Below are 22,021 nucleotides of genomic sequence, written 5' to 3' on the forward strand. Positions count from 1 at the left end.
GGGTAGACTTCACAATCTCACTTAGTAAAAATTTCAGATAGATCAAAGTTTTCTTTTAACATAAAACATAAATGATAAGAAAATCTTCCGGCTGGCCTCCATGGGGAAAATATGATTAGCAAATAGTTTGTCCAAAATTTAACTTTCTTCAATTATGTAGGTTGGAAACGAAATGATCTATATCTTGGAAGGAACAACGTGTACAGTAGCAATTGTCAGCTTCTATCAACGGTTGTATCTTACATAGTAAGGAAACAAAAACAACAGCAAAAGTGTACACACCTTCCACGGAGGCCATTTTGAATATTGATTCATAATTAATGGAGCCACAAAAGGATCGCTAGAATGTGTCATGTCACGTTTCCTACAAATCCTTGTTGAACTGCAATAACTAACAACTTAAGTAACTTCTTACTATTAAAATCACAAAACAAATGTTGAAATAGTAATAAGCAGTTGGAACTAAATCGAAAAGCAAAACTCAGTTAATTTGAATTTCAAATATTGTATTGCTTTAAATAAAAGAATGTAATTGTGCAAGCAATTTACAATATCATTCATTTACCTCATACTACAATCGTATAATTACAATCATATAACTTATTTTATAATGCAGTATGAATAATGACAATCTGTGGATCATGATAATGTTGTCTAACATTCCATCATCTCAGTTTGCTTCTCCGTGATGTTTAAATCCCTACATTCTTCATCACTTTTACCGGTGAGGTTAAACAAAAAGAGCTCTCGGAAGGATAAACGTTCGCCCTGCGGTATGAAGGGTACGTTGAGGTCAGGGCAGGCTGGACCCCAGTGTACTGTTGGCTTGGTACATAGTGCGAGACGCTATAAAGGACAAAAAAGGACATAGATGATGTTTGTTTAGTTGATAAAATATTATTAAAAATATTTCGTACAGAGCTTTAAACGAAATTGTGTTAAACTGTGCCATATCAAACGGTGAAAGCCCAATAAAACAATAAAACCACTTAAAAAGGAATTGCATACAAGATAATTCTAGACAAATTACCAGGGTTAATTGACTCTTTTAAATAATGGAATTCATAAAACGTATCATTATGCCTGCCTGTTATGAAACCAAAAAGCAGGGTTTTATTCCTAATCAGCCCTTGTAAATATAATGTACTGACTTTAAAATGCAGATAAATTGCATACTTTATAACCCATTTTAATTAGTTTAACTGAAAATTATATAAAATGTACTATGCCAGCACTAGAACTAAAGAAAGAAATCAATAAATAAATTTAAAAAAAGTATATTTATATTTTACGTAAATATTTTGCATTTATTTTAGAATGATATCATCACTGACTGAAATACATATTACCTTTTTCATGGGACCGTCGGTTTTCAGGAGTGTTCTCCCTGCATACAGAAATATTGGTACAACTGATATCATGGAAAAGCACCAGCCGATAGCTGTGGCGTAGCCTGGATATGTGTAGGTCCCTAGGGTAGGCGGGCGGTAGGTGTACATGCTCACCACAAGTAGGAACTGACGAAAGAAACACCGTTACAAATGCAGCACATTACATACATGGTCTGTCTGTTCACGCAGACTTCTTGTATCAACGACATATTAATAAGAAAGCCACCGATAAATCAGTAACTAAAAACATTTATTATTCATTAGGTGATATTTTATAATATCATACGTTCCTATTAATGACATTAATGAATAAATAAATAATCCAAAAATGGATGGAATACATACAACTATAACATAATCTAATTGATTTTTGGTATTTCAGTAAATAACAGGCGTACATGTATGTATTATATCTGTCTTGTGTATGTGTTATGTTGATAAGTATGTTTATTGGTTTATGTGTATGTGTAGACCCAAATGACATGGTAAATAGATAATTATTTATTGTAATAGAAAGGATGGATGTATCCATATATTAATGTCTTAATATAAAGAATGTTTGCAATATCGATATGCTGTCAGGCATGCGAGGATGTGTGTGTATGCATGGGTACGAGTGTATGTGTGTACAATTATGTGTGGTATATATGTATGACTCAAGTAATATATTCGTCATTTCGAGTGTGTGTATGATGTATTTATGAATACATAATTTGTAGTTAAATTTCACATAATTGTACACTGTTTATGTTTTTGTGTTTATGTATATAGGTCTGAATTGCTAGGTACATTAGTATTTGTACTCTTTTTTATTTCCCCAGACATTCCTTCTTAAACTAATCCAAATTATAAATGAAAAACAACATCATTCAAAGTACATGAATTCGGTTTTATCTTTTAATTTTTGGCATGCAAATGAATTTATAAATATAAAAATACGTTCAATATTTGAATATATAAAGAAGGAATGGTTGATGTAATTTAATATATCAATTTAATCAAAATAAATATTATCGTTATTGTAATGAATGAAATATACGTATGAAAGAATGAATGATTTTGAATTTGAGTATGAAAGAATGAATGAAAAAGAAAGAGAGAATGAAGACTTAGAGAAAGAGGCCTTTTGCATATTATGTAAGAGGAATGATTCCGGGGCACCCTAACCCTGGCATCCCTCCCAAAGATGCTGGGGGAATAAAACAATTTGAACCTAAAAAGAAATTAAAAAAATCTAATTGCAATTTAGTGCTTTATGAAATTTTACCTATACATTTATCAATAACAACTGTTCTCCGAAGCTTTGTAAGGTACATGTAACATATATGTACGTTAGTTATATTTAAGTTTTGGGAACAGCAGAATGCTTCAACAACGTATACCATTAGAAATATTGGCATAATGAAGGCGCAGCTAATCCTGATCAGTGCTGGTAGATGTCTGCCGAGCATAAGATGAAGGTCTCTGTCAATCCTGTTTCCACCTACAATATAAAACGTTGTTGGTACATTATAATCTACCAGAATCATAAACATGCTCTTCTGCAATTGATATTTCTTTTGTATAGAATGCATGCAAGCATATGGCATCAAAATGCCTTGCCTACATTGCATGCAAATGCGTAACAATCCTTACGAAGATATTAATTGTTTTGCATTCACCAATCGTTATCTATCTATGTCAGCGACTCGGCTTTAAGGAATTTTTCCTTAGCTCTTTAGTTAAAGATCAAGAAAAGTAAAGCAGAGGCATTGATTTTTTTACCACTGTTACATTCCAATTGTATGTTAGTAGATCCCCTTTTAGTTACATACCATATATCCAAAAAAATACTATGGTTTCCCCGATACAAATCAACATTATACTCCACGTCGCCAAGTACCAATCCACCAGTTGAAACATGTATACTCCGGCCTACAAAAAATAACTTTCTATTCTGAAGAGTGGTTTATGTATACTCCGGCCTACACAAAAGAACTTTCTATTCTGAATAGTGGTTTATGTATACAGTATCCTGGTCTACATAGAACAAATGCCTATTTTATCTTTTACGTTTCATGTACAATCCGGTCTTCAAAGACTATTAGTATACCTCATCTTTATAACAGCGTGTCTGATTGGATGATACTGGCCACATGCGGGGCAATGAAACACCATGTCGCTTTCACAAGCTCAAGTTTCCCGATCATATTTCCCTTAATGGGAGACTCTCTAGAAAACTCGCTAACAAGCTTGATTGTTTAACGGCCCATCGACGGCGGTGGTCATTTAGTGCAATGGTGATTTTTTTTTTTTTTTTTTTTTTTTAAACAAACATGTGAGTAGCGAAGATAAAATCAGATACAAATGTTCATTTTTAAAAGCATTCGCATTGTATGTGAAGACAATTAAAATAAAAAGGGGGTTAAAATAATAAAAGAGATAACGAATAGATGATATGGACTATGTGATATATATAACGTCGAAGAGGGTATGGTATGATGGGTTAAAAGACGCTAAAAAGCAATCACATCCTAATTCCGAATAACGGAAGCAGACCACAACAATGGCGCGTCAACCTGACCATAACAACTATTAGATTATTGTTTATAATTGAATGATTGATTGCTTGTTTGGCAAAATAAAAGATGTAATGCCCTTACTGTACGAAAACACGATTCTTTATTATGAAAAGGTCTTTTTACACAACCAATAACAGTTTCTTTGTGACGTTTTGATGACTAGCACAGAGTGTACACTGCCACCTTCATCAGACAAATGACCAGTGAAGTGAATGCACACAAAGGTGTACTTGATGTCGATACGGCTACGCTGTAAGCGTATGCATAATGCATTTGATATATGTACCGAAATTACTCGATTCAGCTACGCTTTGTTTAATACTAAGTCATATATGTGCGATAGTCTATGAGCCCTCTCATCACGATCCTTTAGTTCTCATCTATTAATCAAGTTACATTCGAGCTTCGCCGTCGTAACACATGATTAACCTTGGAGCAACACATAATAGTGTTTCTTTACATTAAGCGCAATACATGAATCAAGTTATATGCTAAGGTGCTACATATAAAGTCCAGCATACAGATACCAAAGTTATACCCTGCATAAGGTTACTATATATTTGCATCATTTTCACTTTCCATACTTCAGTTTCAAATAACAAATAATTCAGATGGTAACAAAAATATATTAAAAGACTAAATGTGCCCCTTTGTAAAATCTGCTGGGCCTATTTTATTGTCGTCACTAGGACTCAAATGATAACCAATCAAATACAATCATTTTCACAACAGGCTCAACATATGTGTTTAAAATGGCACATACATCTTGTATGAAAACAAACGTCAGTAGGAGAGATAAGAACAATCGAAGGCTGATATGATTCATTACGACAACAGACTAGTTTCTTCTGGAAATTAAAGAATGCAACTATTAAATATACCCTCGTAGTGAAGGGAATGCTGAGTGCAAGGGCCAGAATGCTGAATCCTCCGAGCAGCCATGGTCGTTTGTTGTGCAGTATCCGTGGAAAGTTTTCCTCGAATATCTGCATGACCGGTTCAGTTTCAACTGCCTGCAACAGATGCATAATTTGATGCTTAAATTGTAATTTAACCATCATCAACTTCGTGTGAATATATAAGGAAATGTTCAAGGATATGTCATTGACTTTGATTAATATATTCAATCTACATGTTTCAAACTATTACTTTAACTACATTCAATACTTATGAGTTGATTTTTGATCAACCATCGCGATTTTTGACATCTGAATTAGACATATTTTGACTTCGAATGACGTGCATATTTATTCGAGGCAAATTAAAATTTGCTATGCAATAAAAAATACTTATTGAAAGAATATTTGATATGACGATAAATATATACACATTTGTATTCATGGTCACAACTTGTATAGCTTTCCATAACATCTTCTTTTAGATTTTATATACACATGGATATTTTCAAAGACTCACCATTGCATCAATGCCAGGAAGAAGAAGTGAGATAAAGAACAAGACACACCAGACTTGAGGCACGGGGAAATAACTCAGCGCCTTTGGGTAAGCAATGAAACCGATCGAAAATCCACCTGTAATATTAAACATGTTTAAATTAATATTAATTGTCCTCTTATACATGTATGTCATCAATGCATTTTGCGAGATCACCAACCAAGACTTAGAATTTTTCGAAAAGATATTAAATACAAAAAATAGGTAACATTACATATTAAATTTAATGTAGAAGGCATGAATATCACATCATGCCCAGTTTGAGGAGTATGTTTTGTAATATCACGACAATGTGGTAGCAAACTATATATAAAGGATATTTCTAAACATTTTTTCAGGTTAATAAGTATGGATTATGAGAAGTTCTTTTTACACAACCAACAACATTTTTCTATGTGACGTTTCGATGACTAGTACGGTATGTACACTGTCACCTTCATCAGACAAATGACCATTGAAGCGTATGCACACAAAGGTGTAAAATGTGTACGAGTTGTCCATACAATTGATGACGATTTCGGCTACGCTGGAAACGTATGTACAATAGTTGTTATATATGTACCGAAATGACTTAATTCAGCAACGCTTTGTTAACACTTGATCATAGATGTGCGAGAGTCTTAAAGCCCCCTCGTCTCGATACATATATAACAACTATTGTACATACGTTTCCAGCGTAGCCGAAATCGATTTTATGGACAACTCGTACACATTTTACACCTTTGTACGCATACGCTTCATTGGTCATTTGTCTTATGAAGGTGACAATCAAAAGTCATGGTGGCTATTTGAATAATTAGATCATAATCTATGTTTTAGCCAATCAGAAACAGCAGATGGTTACCTTCTTGGATCTCGGTATCCGGACAACCATGGCAATATTAAGGTACGATATCCATTAAATACTTGCTATCAAAAGTTGGTGTTTATTGTGATAGATACTGACCGGAAGTAATAGCACTGGTGATGGGTACGTCGGCTTCCCTCGCCATGACGCCTAGCACGGAGAAGACGACCAGACCATTGAGTAGGCCGTACAGTAAAGTTGCAATCGTTGTTGCCACAGCTGCCCTGTTGGAACAGAAAGAAATACATCTTCAATGGATTGTTACTATCAATACAGGAAAAGTATATTCTTAAAATGAATTATGAATAGTATACACCACAGTATTATTTATTTCAAAGTATGTTTTAATTTCGACTCAAATTTGATTTTGTTGATTTTCATTTTTTTATTTTTTATTTGGCTAGGTTTTAATACATGGGCTAAATTGAAATGTAAGGATTGATTATAGCGTTAGACGAAGGTGGTGAATAACGTCTGTCTTGTGCCAAATTTAACATAGGAGGCATCAAATCTTATAACTTTTGTATCGAGTCCAACTCCATTCATCACCACATGAAATAAGCTCTAATAAACGTGTATATGCTGTCTCCAATAATAGGATAAATACCTCAAGCAATTGGTTTGGAAATGATTGTGACAACCCATCATCATAAGTCCTCCCCAGCCCGGCCCGAGGGTGTAAAACGTCATAAAAGCTGCCTCTATCCATACCTGTGATAAGGCGAGTATTTACAACAGGAAAACAATTTCATTTACCTCAGTCAATATGATTTAGCTTAACAACAAGTTGGAAATCGATCAATAAAGCCTTACCTTTTACTAAGATTGTTTATGACTTTCGCATATGAAATTGTTCAATTGAATGCTTTGATTGATTAATTATTCCACATCGAAGATATAACAACATAAGGGCATAAATAATGTTTGTTTAATATAATGAGTATTTATGTGACGTCCTACCTGGATGTTTGCAAGTTTTGAGAAATCGGGAATGATAAAATACAGCATGCCATCTACTGCACCCGGGAGGACCAGGGCCCGAACCCAGATTACAACGACCAGAATGACGGGCAGTAGGGCTGTAACGTACATCATCTACAACAGGTCTGACACGTTTACTGTCAAGAACAGTCGCCATACATACGTCAATGTGTACTAATATATATATATTTTGTAACAGGTTTATGTCCGGTTTATAAATATAACAGAACTACCTCAGCGTTGATATCGTTTATGTAAAATGTTAATAAAATTTACTTATTGTACTTAAATATAACATTAATGTACACTTGGATTAAATAATTCATCGTAGATAGAAAATATATTGTTTTAATCCAGTACGGGCAGAATTTATACGAACGAGGATAACACTATGATTTAAACTTGAAAAAATATCAAGAGAAGTATGCAAAACCCTCAAACATTATATAACTTATATACATTATCGTCATATTTTGGATTTTTGTTCTACGACCATTCGTACGTAAAATGACAAAATATGACCTGTGACATATTGTTTTACACAAATATTATACAATAAACAAAATCTGTAGGTGGCACTTATATCTTCTGCAAGTTCACAGAGAAGTTAAAGGCTAAATATTTTTTACTGCATTATTTTATGAGACATTTTGAATGGTTTACGCGATATCTCCTTCCCTCTTTCGCAAATTAATGATTATAATTTGAGTCCTTTTAATGGCGACAACGAAATGGCAAAACTATAAAAGCATTTATCTTGTCTTACTTACTTCGATTGCGTACTCTTAAATCTGTTGTTACACTGCTGTATTAAAGAAAGGTCACGTATATAATGCCTAAGTGTCGTGATCAGTTTACCTTCCCCAAAGACTGGACACTTTTCACACACGCGAGAAATACAGCCAGTCGGACCAGGACGTAGTAAAATATGTACGTCCCGTTTACGTCCCCTATGTCTTCTATTCCACTAGATCGGCGCAAGACTTTGTGCCTAGCAATAAAAACAAAATTCTACTGAATAATTCGATATTTGAAGTTAAAGTGCTATATTAAATATGAATATGAACTAGCCATCTTTTTTAGTTCATAGAAAACGTTAGGACAATGGAATCCGTATCATGGGGGTACTCAAAATGGAACATTTTTTAAGGAAAAAAATATTGATATTTCCTTTCAAGGTAATGGAAAACCCTAGTGAAAAAAATATGTATTTAACTTTCATTTTACATTGTTTCTTTGGTATCACCAGCACGTGATTGTATTTGTAGCGCTCATTCTGTAGAGAAAGGATACAAAAATGGAACACCACATCATGTGACAGCATTTGAAGTATTTTTCTTGATTTCTTAACAAAATAACAATTTCTTATTCATTTTAGTGATTTTTTCGTAAAATATTCATTAGAATGAAAAACAAAATATATAGTAATGTAAACGATATTTTCGGAAACAATTTTCATTTAATTTAGTTTAAAAGTTTCAACACTGAAGGGAAGTTTATGTAAAATGAAATTTCTTTCATAACAATATCACAAGATCTGCCATAATAACATAGTTTGACACTCCTGATGGTTAATTACTGCGGAGATTTTGACAACAGCAACAAATATTTCTTGCAATTCCTAATTGAAAACTACAACATCCTTTAAGGTATGCTTTAGTGGCATTTATTGGCGCACTTCCAACTTGTTGAGAAGGCTTCATCTTGTTTCATTATAACTTTCTACATTAGCATGACTTCAAGTCGAGCTCAGCAAAATCACCTAACGTCCCCTAAACTATTTTAGGATGCAAGAGTAGGCAGTTATTCTTAATAAAAAAAAGAACCATTCCAACATATCTCACTAATCGGAGGAAGGTTTTTTTTTCACTTTTAAACAAACTTCTATCATTGCTACATTTCCTATTTTTATTATTTGGTGTCCTGTGTGCATATCACCTGTTTTTGTTTAAATCAACTGTAGATAAAAATAAACGACTCATAAGATTAACTTTTCCAACGCGTAGGCTGCAGGATACTTCTAGTGACCCTATTGTAACTTTCGGTATATCTCATAATTATGAACATTCTATAAATTATTATCTAGAGAGTAACCGTATAAACACAGAGGCAATCTATATTTAGTAGCAATGAACTACCATCGACATATTGTATCGGTGCCTACTGCTATTAAAATATGTAGAAACTCTAAAATGTGTAGATGTCACAGAAAAACAGTATTTGTCAACAGATGCATTGCAGAGCAAAGCTTGACGAACAGGATAGTGTCCGTTAATCTCATACTTTGTACAAAAAGAAAGTACTTAAAAATAGTTATTGATGACATGAATTTTATCAAGAATTATTCCAGCATCAAAATGAAAGTAATATGTGTGGAACAAATAAACACGTTTTCCCTCTGACTATGGGTGAATATAACATGAACGAATGACATAGGTACAAGTGTACTCAATGACTTACTTTGTAGAGAACTGTCTGATTATTTTGATTATTATCCTTGATACAGACAGCGTTATGTAGACACATAATGTTTCCACAAATGACTTGCTAGCTTTTGCTTATCTTATTTGCTGTCAGATGCTTTTGCTGTCTTCGATTTCTGACCCGTAAATATATACCAATTATGAGATGTATACATATTTTAAAACATAAATAAGAAATGTACTCACATCCAGAATTCCTCTATGGACGACACGGATTGTGGCACTCCTGATGTGACCTGTAACCAGTGGTATATAATATAAGTGTGACTTCATCTACTTTAATGGCAATGCTATTATACAATGTATGATGACTGACAAACCATGACTTAGTTTAAGCTGACTATTCGCACTTGTTAAATCACAATGCATACGCAATCATTTCGCGTACATAACAACAAAATATAACGTTATGTTGTTAAAATATACATCTATAAATATATTTCCAGTTAGACATACTTAGGACAAAATTATTTAATGTGAAGTATAACGAGTATCGCTCTGATGTTGCTAAGTAGCCAACTTCTCTTAATGATTATTAATTAATTTGTGTATTTATCTATTGTAATTATAGATAGAGTAAGAACAGTTATTTCCGATATGAAAAAATACATTTTATATCTTAAAAAAGCATAAAAGGAATATACCGTTACTGTCATTTCTGTGAATAGGAGAACTGTCTCAACGAATGCATTGATAATAAATAGAGGAGCTAAAACTTGTTCCTTTTAAATACGAATCTTATAAAACGAGTACAAACGAGTATCATACGTAAAAATGATATCGATACCAGTTTGAGAGTCGTTTTTTTTATTTACGATATTCAATATAACAATATTGCCTTTGACTTGTGACTTAACTGAACTCTGCTTTGTGTCGTCAAATTAGCAGATATTAAATGTAACATAACAAAATAATGTATGACAGTGTTATTACGCAGTGAAACAAACATGCCAGTATCAATTGATTGTTTCTACCAAGTAAGCTTACGTTGTATACTAGAGAACGGTCAGTGGTTGTATTGTATGTTGAACTATTAAGATAGGAGACACTACGATGAAATCCTGTTCTGCACTTGTCTGTATTCCAGCTGTTGTTGCAGCTTGTCCAGGGAAGCTCCGACTTAAAGGAATTGACCAGGTACTCAATAATCCAGGACCTCAATGTCGTGTCGTACACCAGACTGACCATATTAATGACCAGCACAGCCAAACCAAACCCTTAGCAATACAAATACGTTATAACAGCAGAGTACGTGAGAGTAACCACAAAGACAATATAAGTCTATACTATAACTGATTAAATGGGTTTAGATGTGCTGCTTTTCTTGTATAATGATAAAGCGAATTGAATGTGAAATTAACGCAAAAAGGGGACACTTCTCATACGATAAATAGTTTTTTTCTTCCGGTCTTGGTTTAAATTGCCCGATGCTACAAAACCTACTAAAACGGATACACATACTGATGAAAATATTAGATTCGAGTTATTTCTTTATATAAATTAAATGTTATTCATCTGTAGATCTTCATACACGTACATGTACAATATTCGTGTGATACGCTGTATATAAGCAGTATACTTCAGTTTTAAAAAGTTAATTTTGAGGCAATCTAGCGAGCTGCGCTTCCTCTGAAATGTAATGGGACAGTATGTACTGGTCCCCTTAATAGTTAATGCTCTGTATGTCTCAGTGTATATGAATTATGTTTTCATTTCATTATACGATGTCCTTCTAAAACACTTACCTCTAAACAAGGGACAGATGTCCCAAATCCTCCAAGGTCCCTTACCAGAGTACTGAGACATGGCTATCTCTATGAAATACAACGGAGCCCCACACAGCAGCATCAATAGAGCATATGCAATGAGGAATGCCCCTGTGGACAAGAAGGCCAAGTTATCTACACCTGAACTGAAACAGTTCTCTTGAAAAACAACGTGTAAGATTATTAGCTATGCTTCTACATAAACAAACTAGTACCAATTTCGGATTGGTTGTATTATGGTTTCAAAAATAATTGCATATTTGGTTTTGAATTTGGCTTTTCGCACCTACGATCGTCAACGGACCATATGCGATTCATCCTTCAATTCATCTTTTATAAGAGATAGACTTGTGTTTAATCATTTAATAATTCTGAACGCTATTCAATATTGGTAATTGGTGTTTTATTCCTATGATTTTCCTGTTTTGTTGTTGTCCATAACCTTTTTTCTTCTTCTACAAGTTATGTTACCCTACGCATATTTCAGATAGCATAGGCTTTTCTGAAATGAAAAGGTACAATGAATGACTTTCAAAGTTATTAAATAGTTTTGCTCCAATGTTAAACTCAAAGTGTACACTTGTATGTTTTTGATAGGAGGGCGTGATGTTACGTTTTTGGCTTTATAGTGACATCAGTTTAGATAAGGCAGTGAAAAGTAATGTAAGATTGAAAGATTAAATATTAGCACTGTGTGTTGTTGTCAGAGAAATTTCATTCAGAGAATAGCATTGTTGATGGTCAAGAAGGGGACGTTGCCACGTCCTACATGCACAACGATGCCAAGAAATACGCTCATGCTTTCTCCTCGACACATTATACATTGACTTATCGTTTCGTTTGGTTGCGCCTTCCGAGATAATTAGACCCTCTTAAATTACATGAACCTGACGTAATTAATAGCATAAAACAGGATCATTCCCGTTAGTGAGGTAAGCTATATAAAAATATCGCGATCTGCATAGCTCATATATATACAGACCCGTACATGCTCGATGTTCCACCTTGGACGCAAGCGGTACGGTAGTGTATGGCAAGCCAAGTTGTCATTTATTCATGGAGCAATGTTGATCCTGTGCTTAACCAAATTATATAAGATATCTTATATATTTTATAAGATATCTTATATATTTTATAAGATATCTTATAATGAATAAATGACAACTTGGCTTGCCATAGTAGTGGTACACAAGTGCTACGCAAACGGTACGCAAGTTATACGGATGACGCTTACAAATGGTGATTCGTTTGTGTTGACAAGAACGGGTTTACATAAAAAGCGGAAGCATATCAAATATCTAAAACGAAACGAATTTACCCACAATGCATAAGACGAAACGTCAGTAAACTGTAGGCTACGAAGAGGCATATAAGGAGGATAATGGATTGAGTGTGATACAATCACAGAAATGTCTCGTGGTTTATAAAGATTAATGTCGATCAAATATTGGTAATATTTCCATCACAAAGACCTGACGTATGCTAACAGATCAACGCGACACACAGATGATACAAAGTTATGGTCAGAAGTATTTCAGAAGATCAATTAATATTGACAGTGAGTAAACTGGTTTCGTTTTTTTAACGCGAAAAGCAATAATAAATAACCCTAATAATATAGAAATAAAACTGAAAGAATTTCAGACTCTTGTGTAATGGGTCTAATACTTTTATGACAATTTTTCTATCATCTTAAAAACTTCCATACCTTCTAGATTTTTCGTAGGAATTTGGAGAGCGAACAACTTGTTTAATTATCATTACATGCAAATGTGTGCATCGGATGTTGGAATTTTTTACATGTAATACCTTGTCTTATAGGCATATTCATTAAATTTCATTCAAAGATACAAAATGTAAACAGTTTGTTGTTATACATATTTTATTTTATTATAAAAACATAGTTGATTCTTGTTTTAGTCTACATTGTATATTGATAAGAAAGATAATGTACATTGTTTTTCAGTTTAAAAGGCAGGCTCGTGCATGTATGTAATTATTGTGAATAAGAAAAATAATATGTACTTATTTTTCATTCATGATATGCACCTTTGGAATTAATAAGAATATAGGTTTTCTTTATCAATTATAAAATGTAGGTATCTATACTGACTTTTCTACAGGTAAATCTTACCTGTCATAATCCTGGTACATTTGTATTTGAGAAATTACAGCTTGCTGGCACACATTGAGGGATGTGTACTCCAGAGGGTATAGGTGTCTGTTGTCAGAAATCAAGGAGGGTGGGGTCTGAGGGCGTGTGTGTGTGTGTGTGTGTGTGTGTGTATGTATGTATATATATATATATATGTGTTACACATGTGTGCTATTTACAGTGAACATCCAAAATAAATTACATAACAATACACACACTCACAACACAATTACAAATTAAAACAATATCATATGTTTGGAGAGTGCAACTATGTCTATTCATAATAATTGAAGTTCGTTACCTCTATTGTATTTTTTATACTCAGAGGTTCTTTCAAATTAAACGTGCTTGTGTTTTTAATGTAATGAGTTTTCCAAAATTTTGCTCGCAAATGAAAAATTACATAAATTACACTCCCGACGATTCTGCTCAATGTTATGATATCGCCCTTTTTCTAATTTTAAGTTATGAGAAGATAATCTAATATTTGTAATTGCTTTCAGATATTCTTTTTGTATGGGTTGTTTTGTGGATAAAAAATATCGAAAAGATATCTATAAATATTCGTGGATATTCTATTTTTTTCTGCACATTCTTTTCCCAAATATTAATTAATCTTTAATTAATGAATATAATTTGTTGTGTCGTTAATATCATATTCCCAAATATAACCTAGGCCAGGTATGTCCCAGTCTCTGATACTGTCCACTATGTAACTTGCTATAAAAAAAAAATAAAAAAATTTACTCACTCCAGACACACATTTCGTGTACATACGTCATAGCAAAGCATACATACAAACATGGCATACCTAAATATATAACATAATACTACCAATAATAATAATAATAATATTTAATATACAACATTTATATAGCGCCCTATATACTTTGTAAAAACACTCTAAAGCGCTTTACAACATATGTGCAACAAACACGGTTTCGTTCTTCATGGAAATGTATTGCGTATCTTTCAAGTCATAATTCCTTGAAAATATTTACATACAATATATTCAGGACATTCAAGACATTCAAGACCCTACAAGGAAACAATATAAACTAATTAAAATCTAGTTAAAAAGTGTTACAACATTTATTGAAAATACAAATGCTTTACATTTGTCTTAATTACATGAAAGCTGAAAACATAGGTTATCATTTATTTTATAATGAAATGTATCCAAAATACATTACATTTATTCAATACTTAACAAATCATATATACGTGTCCAATACAGAATTTTACACGAAATACGTGAAGTACGTAATCTATGTACCTATCCCAAAAAATGGTTCAAGGATCTAAAGATTAATATTCGAGATAGTCGTCAATACGACATACTATGGACTAGCGTGGTAACAACTATTATTGAAATTCCCCGTACTACTTGTCTAGCTCTGTCCACAGTGAACATGTCCGCTGCCAAAGTCCATGATGAATGACTTACGCGCCAAACTTACACAAAGTCACTGACCATATAAAACCAAAACGAGGCACTTGCATACACACTCTTACCTTACACCTGCCAGGTATATCCATACCACAGATAGCATACATCACGTGACACGGACAGTACAGGTACACGGACATAGACACCACATTGACAATACAGGACGAATATTAAGACGCACAGCGCTATGCATATCTAAATGTTAGAATAACATATACTTGCAAATATTATCCCAGTTACATTCTCCCCTCACTTTGAAAATGACGTCCCCGTCAAAGGAACTTGCTGCCAACATGTTAACCTGTAGATAATATGTAGACAAATTATATTTATGAAATGTAACTACTTAAAAACTGAAAGAAGAATGACACATTGCAGCTGAAAGTTAAGAGAATACACCTTGATTTACAAGAGTTCCCACTATTTCTGCCTTGGCGATGATTAAATCATGGTCAACATACTGGTGTTGATGAAAAAGAACAAATTCTCCCTTAGTCATCCAGTCAGGAGGGCGACGTTCTCTCCCACTCCGCCTCGGCACAGGAACAGGCAATCCTGGTGGCGGTTCTGTCTCCTTAATAACTTCTTGCCTGAGTATTGCAAGTATTTTGCCAGACGTCCCTTTCTTGTCTGACATCACTGGCTGTGTCATCCGTTCCTTCCTCACCGCTTTCGCTGGAATCTTCCACTGATATCTCCCCTCCGTTGAGAGCTGATCGTAACCAGGCGAATCAGCGACCACCACAGAAGTATCAAGACCGTCAACCGGTTCCTGTGTGGTGAAGTCTTCCACATGGTTGTTCAAAATCCTATTGGTTTCGGAATCCCGTGGTCCATACTGGCGGTCTACACATATGTATGACTGTTCTTCATCACAACTATCACTGTCTGAAACAGTGTTGGCAATCTCTGATGTAGGTCCAGTGAATGTCTTTTGATGGTCAGCAGGCTTCTCCACTGGGACAGTGGATTCTAGCTTTTCCACTGCCTCAGTACATCAAAATGGCAAAGCTCTTATTGGAAGCAAGTTGTTCCGATTAAGTGTTAAACTCCGACCCTGTCCTGACTCAGACTCTAGCCTGAATACTGGTATACCCGGACTGGGTTGTGCCATTACGATGTACACCTCACTCTCCCAAGCATTATATAATGTATGCTTGCCGTCAAAAGCTTAAGCTTTCACTACAACTCTGTCTCCAATGTTAAGTGACGCTCCTCGGACTCTGAGGTCATATGATGCCTTCTGCCTCCTCTTTGCACTTGTTGAAAATTTAGTAGCTAGATCATAGATGTATGTGGGACGTTCCCGGAGTCCCTTTGCATAGTCAGTGAGAGACATGGGCTCACAAATCAGCTTTTCTATTCCAAAGGAGATTACCAAAGGCAGGCGTGGCTTCCTACCAAACATGAGGGAAAATGGTGATGTGTTGGTTGACTCATATCTGGTACAGTTATACGCGTGAACTAGTGGTGCCACATAGCTCTTCAAATGGACCTTGTCAGGTCTTTAGCATGTTAATCAGAGTGATGTTGAATCGTTCAGTCATGCCATTACCAATAGGACAATAAGGAGTAGTCCTCGACTTAGTCATCCCTGTTAGCTGACAAAGCTCTGATGTAATTTGGTTTCAAAGTTGGCACCCTGGTCCGGATGAAGTCTTTTTGGCATGCCGTAGCGAACAAAGCAATTGTTGAATAGAGCTTCAGCGGTTGTTTTGGCTGTCTGGTTGCGTGTTGGAATGGCTTGGGCGTATCTCGTAAAATGATCTGTGATCACAAGGTAATCCTGGTATCCACCTCTGGATGTCTCTAGAGTGATATAGTCTTTGCAGACGAGCTACAATGGATGGGATGTCTCTATACTCACGAATGGTGCTCGCACATTTGTTGATGACCTCGCCCTGATACAACGCTGACACTTCTTCAACCACTCCTTCGCATCTCTTGTAATGCATGGCCAATAAAACTTATCCTGCAGGAGCGAAACAAATCATTGTGTAGTCCTCTGAGAGCCATTTCAATGAGAAATGACGGTAATACAATTTGAAACTTGGAATTAATATCTGTAATGATCTTCCTAAACTGTACTCCACGCCGCATCATCAAACTCCCAGATACCTTGAACAGCTGTGTGTGTACCCTGGTCATATGTAGCTGTCTACGTCTCGGTTGTCTTTGGTTGGGGATACTATCCATCCATGGTCGTAATACTGGATCATTGCACTGTGCCTGCCGCCAATCCCTAGGGGTCATATCTTCTAGCTGACTCACTCCAAGGTGAAACAGGTCATCTACGACTGAGGATGACAAACATAGGCTCTGTACATATGGCTGAGTCGCGACAGTTTGACAAACAACATGGATGGCTTCTACAGTAACATGCTGAATGGTTTATGCTCTTCGTCATCTTCAGCGGATACTGGAATTCTTGACAGAACATCTGCATCAATGTTAGATTTTCCTGGTCTATACAAAATCCCGAAGTCAAATGCAGCCAATGCTGACACCTATCTATGGCCAGTAGTATCCAGTTTTGCAGAAATCAAAACATAGATGAATGGCTTGTTGTTGGTATATACTTTGAACTTCTGGCCACAGAGGTAGTCGTTGAGCTCAAATGTTGTGCTGTCCATATAATAGGATGGGTGGCGATGCCAGTAGTTCCTTCAGCTTCCGAGAAAGCTTCTTCTTGCTCCATCCCCTAGTGCCATGGTGTTCTTTCTGTGGTCTATTTCCTTCCTCTGCTCTTCTTGACACATGCTGGGATGCAGGGAGGAAATCGTTTAAGAGCTTGGCTATCTTCGAAAAGTCTTGAATAAATTTACGGTAATATCCCGCAAAACCTGATCTGGGCCAGTTCTGTACTTTTTCTAGCTTGAATGGATCTGGTGAAATTCTTCAGTCGATACAAGATGGCCAAGATAAATAACATTGACCTGTAGGAATTTACAGCTCTTTGGCCACACATTTAACCCGCTCTCTCTAAGACGATGAAGAACCTTTTCCAAACGCTGTATATGTTCCTTATAGGTGTCCGAGAATATGATAAGATCATCCAAGTAGATCAAGCAAATATTAGGATGTAGGTCATTAAGGCACTCTTCAATCAACCTCAGATTCGCGGCAGGGGCGTTTGTTACGGCACGATTTCTCACCCCGACACGATTTTTCACCCAGGTGAGAAATCGTGCTAAAATTGCTGAGTTCGCAACATGACTTCTCACCTCTGCACGATTTCTTACCCGGGTGAGAAATCGTGTTAGGAGTAGGCATATTGCCCAATGTCATGAGTACGAACACTGAAATTGTTTTTGGGGGATTGTGGTATATTTAGACTTGTTTACTACTGCACACACTTCACACTTGTTGGAACTTCAATTTTTGGCTCACCCGGTCCGAAGGACCCTTGTGAGCGTATGCCATACTGCAGCGTCCGTCGTCCGTCCGTCCGTCCGTCAACTTTTCCTTTAAAATGCCATAACTCAATTTTGTATAAACGATGGGTATGAGGTAAAATCATTAAACCTTGCTTCCTCCGTATCCTTATTTGGTCTGGAGCATCCTTAGGCAAACAGGACTTGATTTTGTATAAACGGTAGGTATGGCCCCTTTGGGTGCAGAGGGGCAGGGCTCAAAAGGAAAATTGTGATTTTAATCTTTAAAATCCTTCTCTTAATGTACAATTTGAGGGATTTTATCCGAATTTGGCCTGAAGTATCCTTAGGCAAAGGGGTCTTAATTTTGTATAGATGATGGATGTGGCCACTTTAGGCGCAGAGTTGTGGGCGCAATGGGGGAATTTGAGGTTTAATTCTTTAAAATACTTCTTCCTCTGTACCATCGGAGGGATGGTTTGTAATAAGAATAATTTCCCATGGTTGCTTTTATTATCCATGTGAGCGATACAGGCTCTCTGCGTCTCTTGTTTTATTTTATCTCAACACCTTTGACTTACAATGGTATACAAAGATATGTAACATACACAGATTTAATGTATAAGCATGCCTGGTTGTACAGAGGGATACAAGTATCATAGTAACAGAGGTGAACTGCAGTTACAGGTAATTGTAGTAGACCTTTCTCATTTTGGGGTAGACCTAGCACGGAGCGTGGAGACAGAGACCAAGACATGCAAATACAGGGGACATTTATTTTTTTGTTTATGGAACGTAGCGTATAGGATATGTCAGAGTGTGTCGACGCACATGTGAGTGACTACAGGTAAGCGAACAGATGTAACCGATAACGACAGTCGTTTTAGTCTTTTTCGTGGCTCAATGCGACAGGTACAGTTGTATGTGACCGTGGTAATTGATATTTAAATATCTCCGTTAACGATCTCATTCGGCACGTCTGTTGTATTTTTCTGACGCCGATTGAGTTAAAAGAAATTCTCCGAGCTAAAACAATCAGCTGGAAGAAGTTTGCGTTTTACCAAAGTGACAGGGATCACATTTGTAGATTAAATTTACCATCAACAAACTTCTTAGGACACGATATTTCCATATTAAGAAAGAAATGTTTAACGCTTACACGGTGTCTTTTTTATAATAGCGTTAAGCTGAAGGTACTTGTTCCACACATTTCCGTCACTTCATTCCTTTGTATTTTTGTTTATTAGTATCCCTTAGTGACAGAGTAACGTTTATGAATGTTCCTTCGCAACAGTAACATGATAGCGTAAAAGGAGTGGTTTTCTGTATTGACATATGTTCTTGTTTATTCTCCTGAAAAATAACAACAGAAGAAAAGTAGAAATTTATTCAGTTTTCTGCTATTTTCGACTTAGTTTTAAATCGACAGCTTTCATGGAATTTTTCTCCATGCACCACAACCAAAATATTTAAATAGGGGAGGGGGGGGGGTGATAATCATATAATCCTTTTATGCTATTCTTAGAAGGCTGTTCTAGGGATCATTTCAGGGAGTTAACTTTCGAATTTCTTTATTACTGCGATCAACTCTAGCATGCACCGAGTCTTTGTTTTCAGTATAAACCAAAATTAAAAAATATATATTTTCTGAAAAGAAAACACAGTAAGGTGAGATCAGCCAAGAGAAGTTCATCAGTTGTACATATAATGAAAATTAGGGGGTGTTACTGCAGGTAAGGAGCACTAAAAGATCATTTTCTAGTGTTTTGTCGCAGGGAGCGGACAGAACTCCTGTGTACAGATGAAATGAAAAATAATTTTTGAGATGTTCCCTGATTTTACTACTTTTAGTGTCCGTCTCTGGCTCCGCGGTAGGTCTGCCTCAAAATGAGAAATGTAAAGGGAAATTTCCAAAGCTGAAGCTTGTAAGGCAACCTAAGTAATCAACTCTTTTACACGCATACACTACATACTGTACATGCATCTTGCAAACGGGGGGGGGGGCGTCCTTAAAAGACCATAGCTGTTGATAGTATGTTAAACAATACTAAACCAAACCAAACCAACACTATTCGCCCCTTTTTTCAAACACCAACCCAGGTTAGTTGACTCCCCGCCAAGGGTTCTCCTACAATGAACGGGGAGGGTCAACGGCACCAATTTGTATTAGGACGAGAAAAAAAGATAAAGGTAGTGCCGTCGCTGTGGCTCGAACCCGCGATCCTTGGCTTTCCAGCCCGATGCTCTATCGCTAAGCTTAAGGGAAATTCCCTGCAGCTGACGCTTGTAAGACAACCTAATTAATCCACTCTTTTACATTATACATGTAGTCACTGATGATTTTCGATATTAAGTTTCCGAACACATCTAAATCATGGACTATCATTTGCCGAGTCATTTCAGGCTATGATCATTTCTGTTCTGATTTTTGGACCATAATAAAAGTTGTTTAACATTTTAATCGTGTTCTTGAAGATGGGGAAAAATGCCAACATCTTCCGCAAAACGGCTGCTGCAGACTGGCTTCTGATTAGTCGAAATGTATGCATTGGCCAATATCCCTATGTAAAAGTGTGCAGTGTTAACTACGAACACTACTGCGATCTGCGTTGATTTTTTCAAAAATACATATATATTTTACATGAATTAAAAATTACGCCGTCATTGTTTCACAAAGATGTACTTAAAACGCAGAGTCGTATTTTTCTTTCTTCCTCGGCATGTATGCTGTGCTAATTACCCAAATTTTTAAAATTCACGTTTATTTGACAATGTGTCCGTGTTAGGTCGGGTCCTGATTGTTCGACATTTAGATATTAACCGATGTTATAGATTTGGTATGTTGATCTATTATGTAGGGTTGTCAACGGTTAGTCGGTTAACCGGTTTCTCGGGCGAAAGACTAAGAACCGGTTTCCAAAATCCTTAACCGAAAAGTCGGACACTTACTCACCCCTTTTGGGAGCCCCATGTTTCCCTGGCTTAGACCTCTAGACTATCTGCATTTGTATAGATGCGACCAAAATTGGAAAGTTTTGTAATAAAAACAGTGTTCAGGGATTATATGTTAGTGTTGATTTTGTACTCTTATTTAAATACTGAAAAAGAGATGTCGCCAATACCATAAAATATCTGAAAGCCAGATTACAAAGTTATGAAATATCAACTTTCTGAGATAGAACGCGCCTTCACATGCGAGGTGTAAAGATAATCTGAAGAGTACACACTTGAATGAGCAAGCATGTCTTAAAACGTTTGTCACGCAAATTTGCTCTAAAGAATAATATTACCGCATATGATTTCGAGTACAGATAACTGTAACTGAATCCATTTTACTGCATTCCGACATTCGTTGTCCATGACATATACTTACTGAGGTAACTTGCAACTATTTCCTGTGTAAACCTTGAAACACACGAGTCAACTATCATGCTGATTAATACATAATACATGCATGTTTGTGGTGTAAATACGTTTTAGATAGAACATTTTCAAAACATATAATGTATTTGTTGCTGTTTATTATTTGACTAACAAATTGACCGATTAACCAGTTAC

The 22,021-nt window shown here is 35.7% G+C and overlaps 1 protein-coding gene across 2 annotated transcripts in view; it reads right to left on the minus strand.

The window, feature by feature from the left end:
• Window positions 1-514: 514 nt before the first annotated feature.
• LOC110450639 (sodium- and chloride-dependent glycine transporter 2-like) overlaps window positions 515-22,021 on the minus strand; it is a 44,885-nt gene continuing 23,378 nt past the window's right edge. The window contains exons 2-14 of one of the 2 annotated variants that reach the window (XM_021498258.1): window positions 11,464-11,595; window positions 10,706-10,935; window positions 9,905-9,954; window positions 8,094-8,226; window positions 7,215-7,349; window positions 6,862-6,965; window positions 6,354-6,478; window positions 5,369-5,484; window positions 4,834-4,965; window positions 3,206-3,305; window positions 2,774-2,874; window positions 1,350-1,517; window positions 515-846 (exon numbers count right to left, since the gene is read on the minus strand). In XM_021498258.1, coding sequence (XP_021353933.1) covers window positions 655-846; window positions 1,350-1,517; window positions 2,774-2,874; window positions 3,206-3,305; window positions 4,834-4,965; window positions 5,369-5,484; window positions 6,354-6,478; window positions 6,862-6,965; window positions 7,215-7,349; window positions 8,094-8,226; window positions 9,905-9,954; window positions 10,706-10,935; window positions 11,464-11,595 — 1,718 coding nt within the window. In that variant the 3' untranslated portion in view covers window positions 515-654. Of the gene's footprint in view, window positions 847-1,349; window positions 1,518-2,773; window positions 2,875-3,205; window positions 3,306-4,833; window positions 4,966-5,368; window positions 5,485-6,353; window positions 6,479-6,861; window positions 6,966-7,214; window positions 7,350-8,093; window positions 8,227-9,904; window positions 9,955-10,705; window positions 10,936-11,463; window positions 11,596-22,021 lie in introns of those variants that run through there. The other variant, XM_021498259.1, reaches the window with a different exon arrangement.

The sequence above is a fragment of the Mizuhopecten yessoensis genome, unplaced genomic scaffold, assembly GCF_002113885.1.
Source record: "Mizuhopecten yessoensis strain PY_sf001 unplaced genomic scaffold, ASM211388v2 scaffold5409, whole genome shotgun sequence".
Lineage (NCBI taxonomy): Eukaryota > Metazoa > Mollusca > Bivalvia > Pectinida > Pectinidae > Mizuhopecten > Mizuhopecten yessoensis.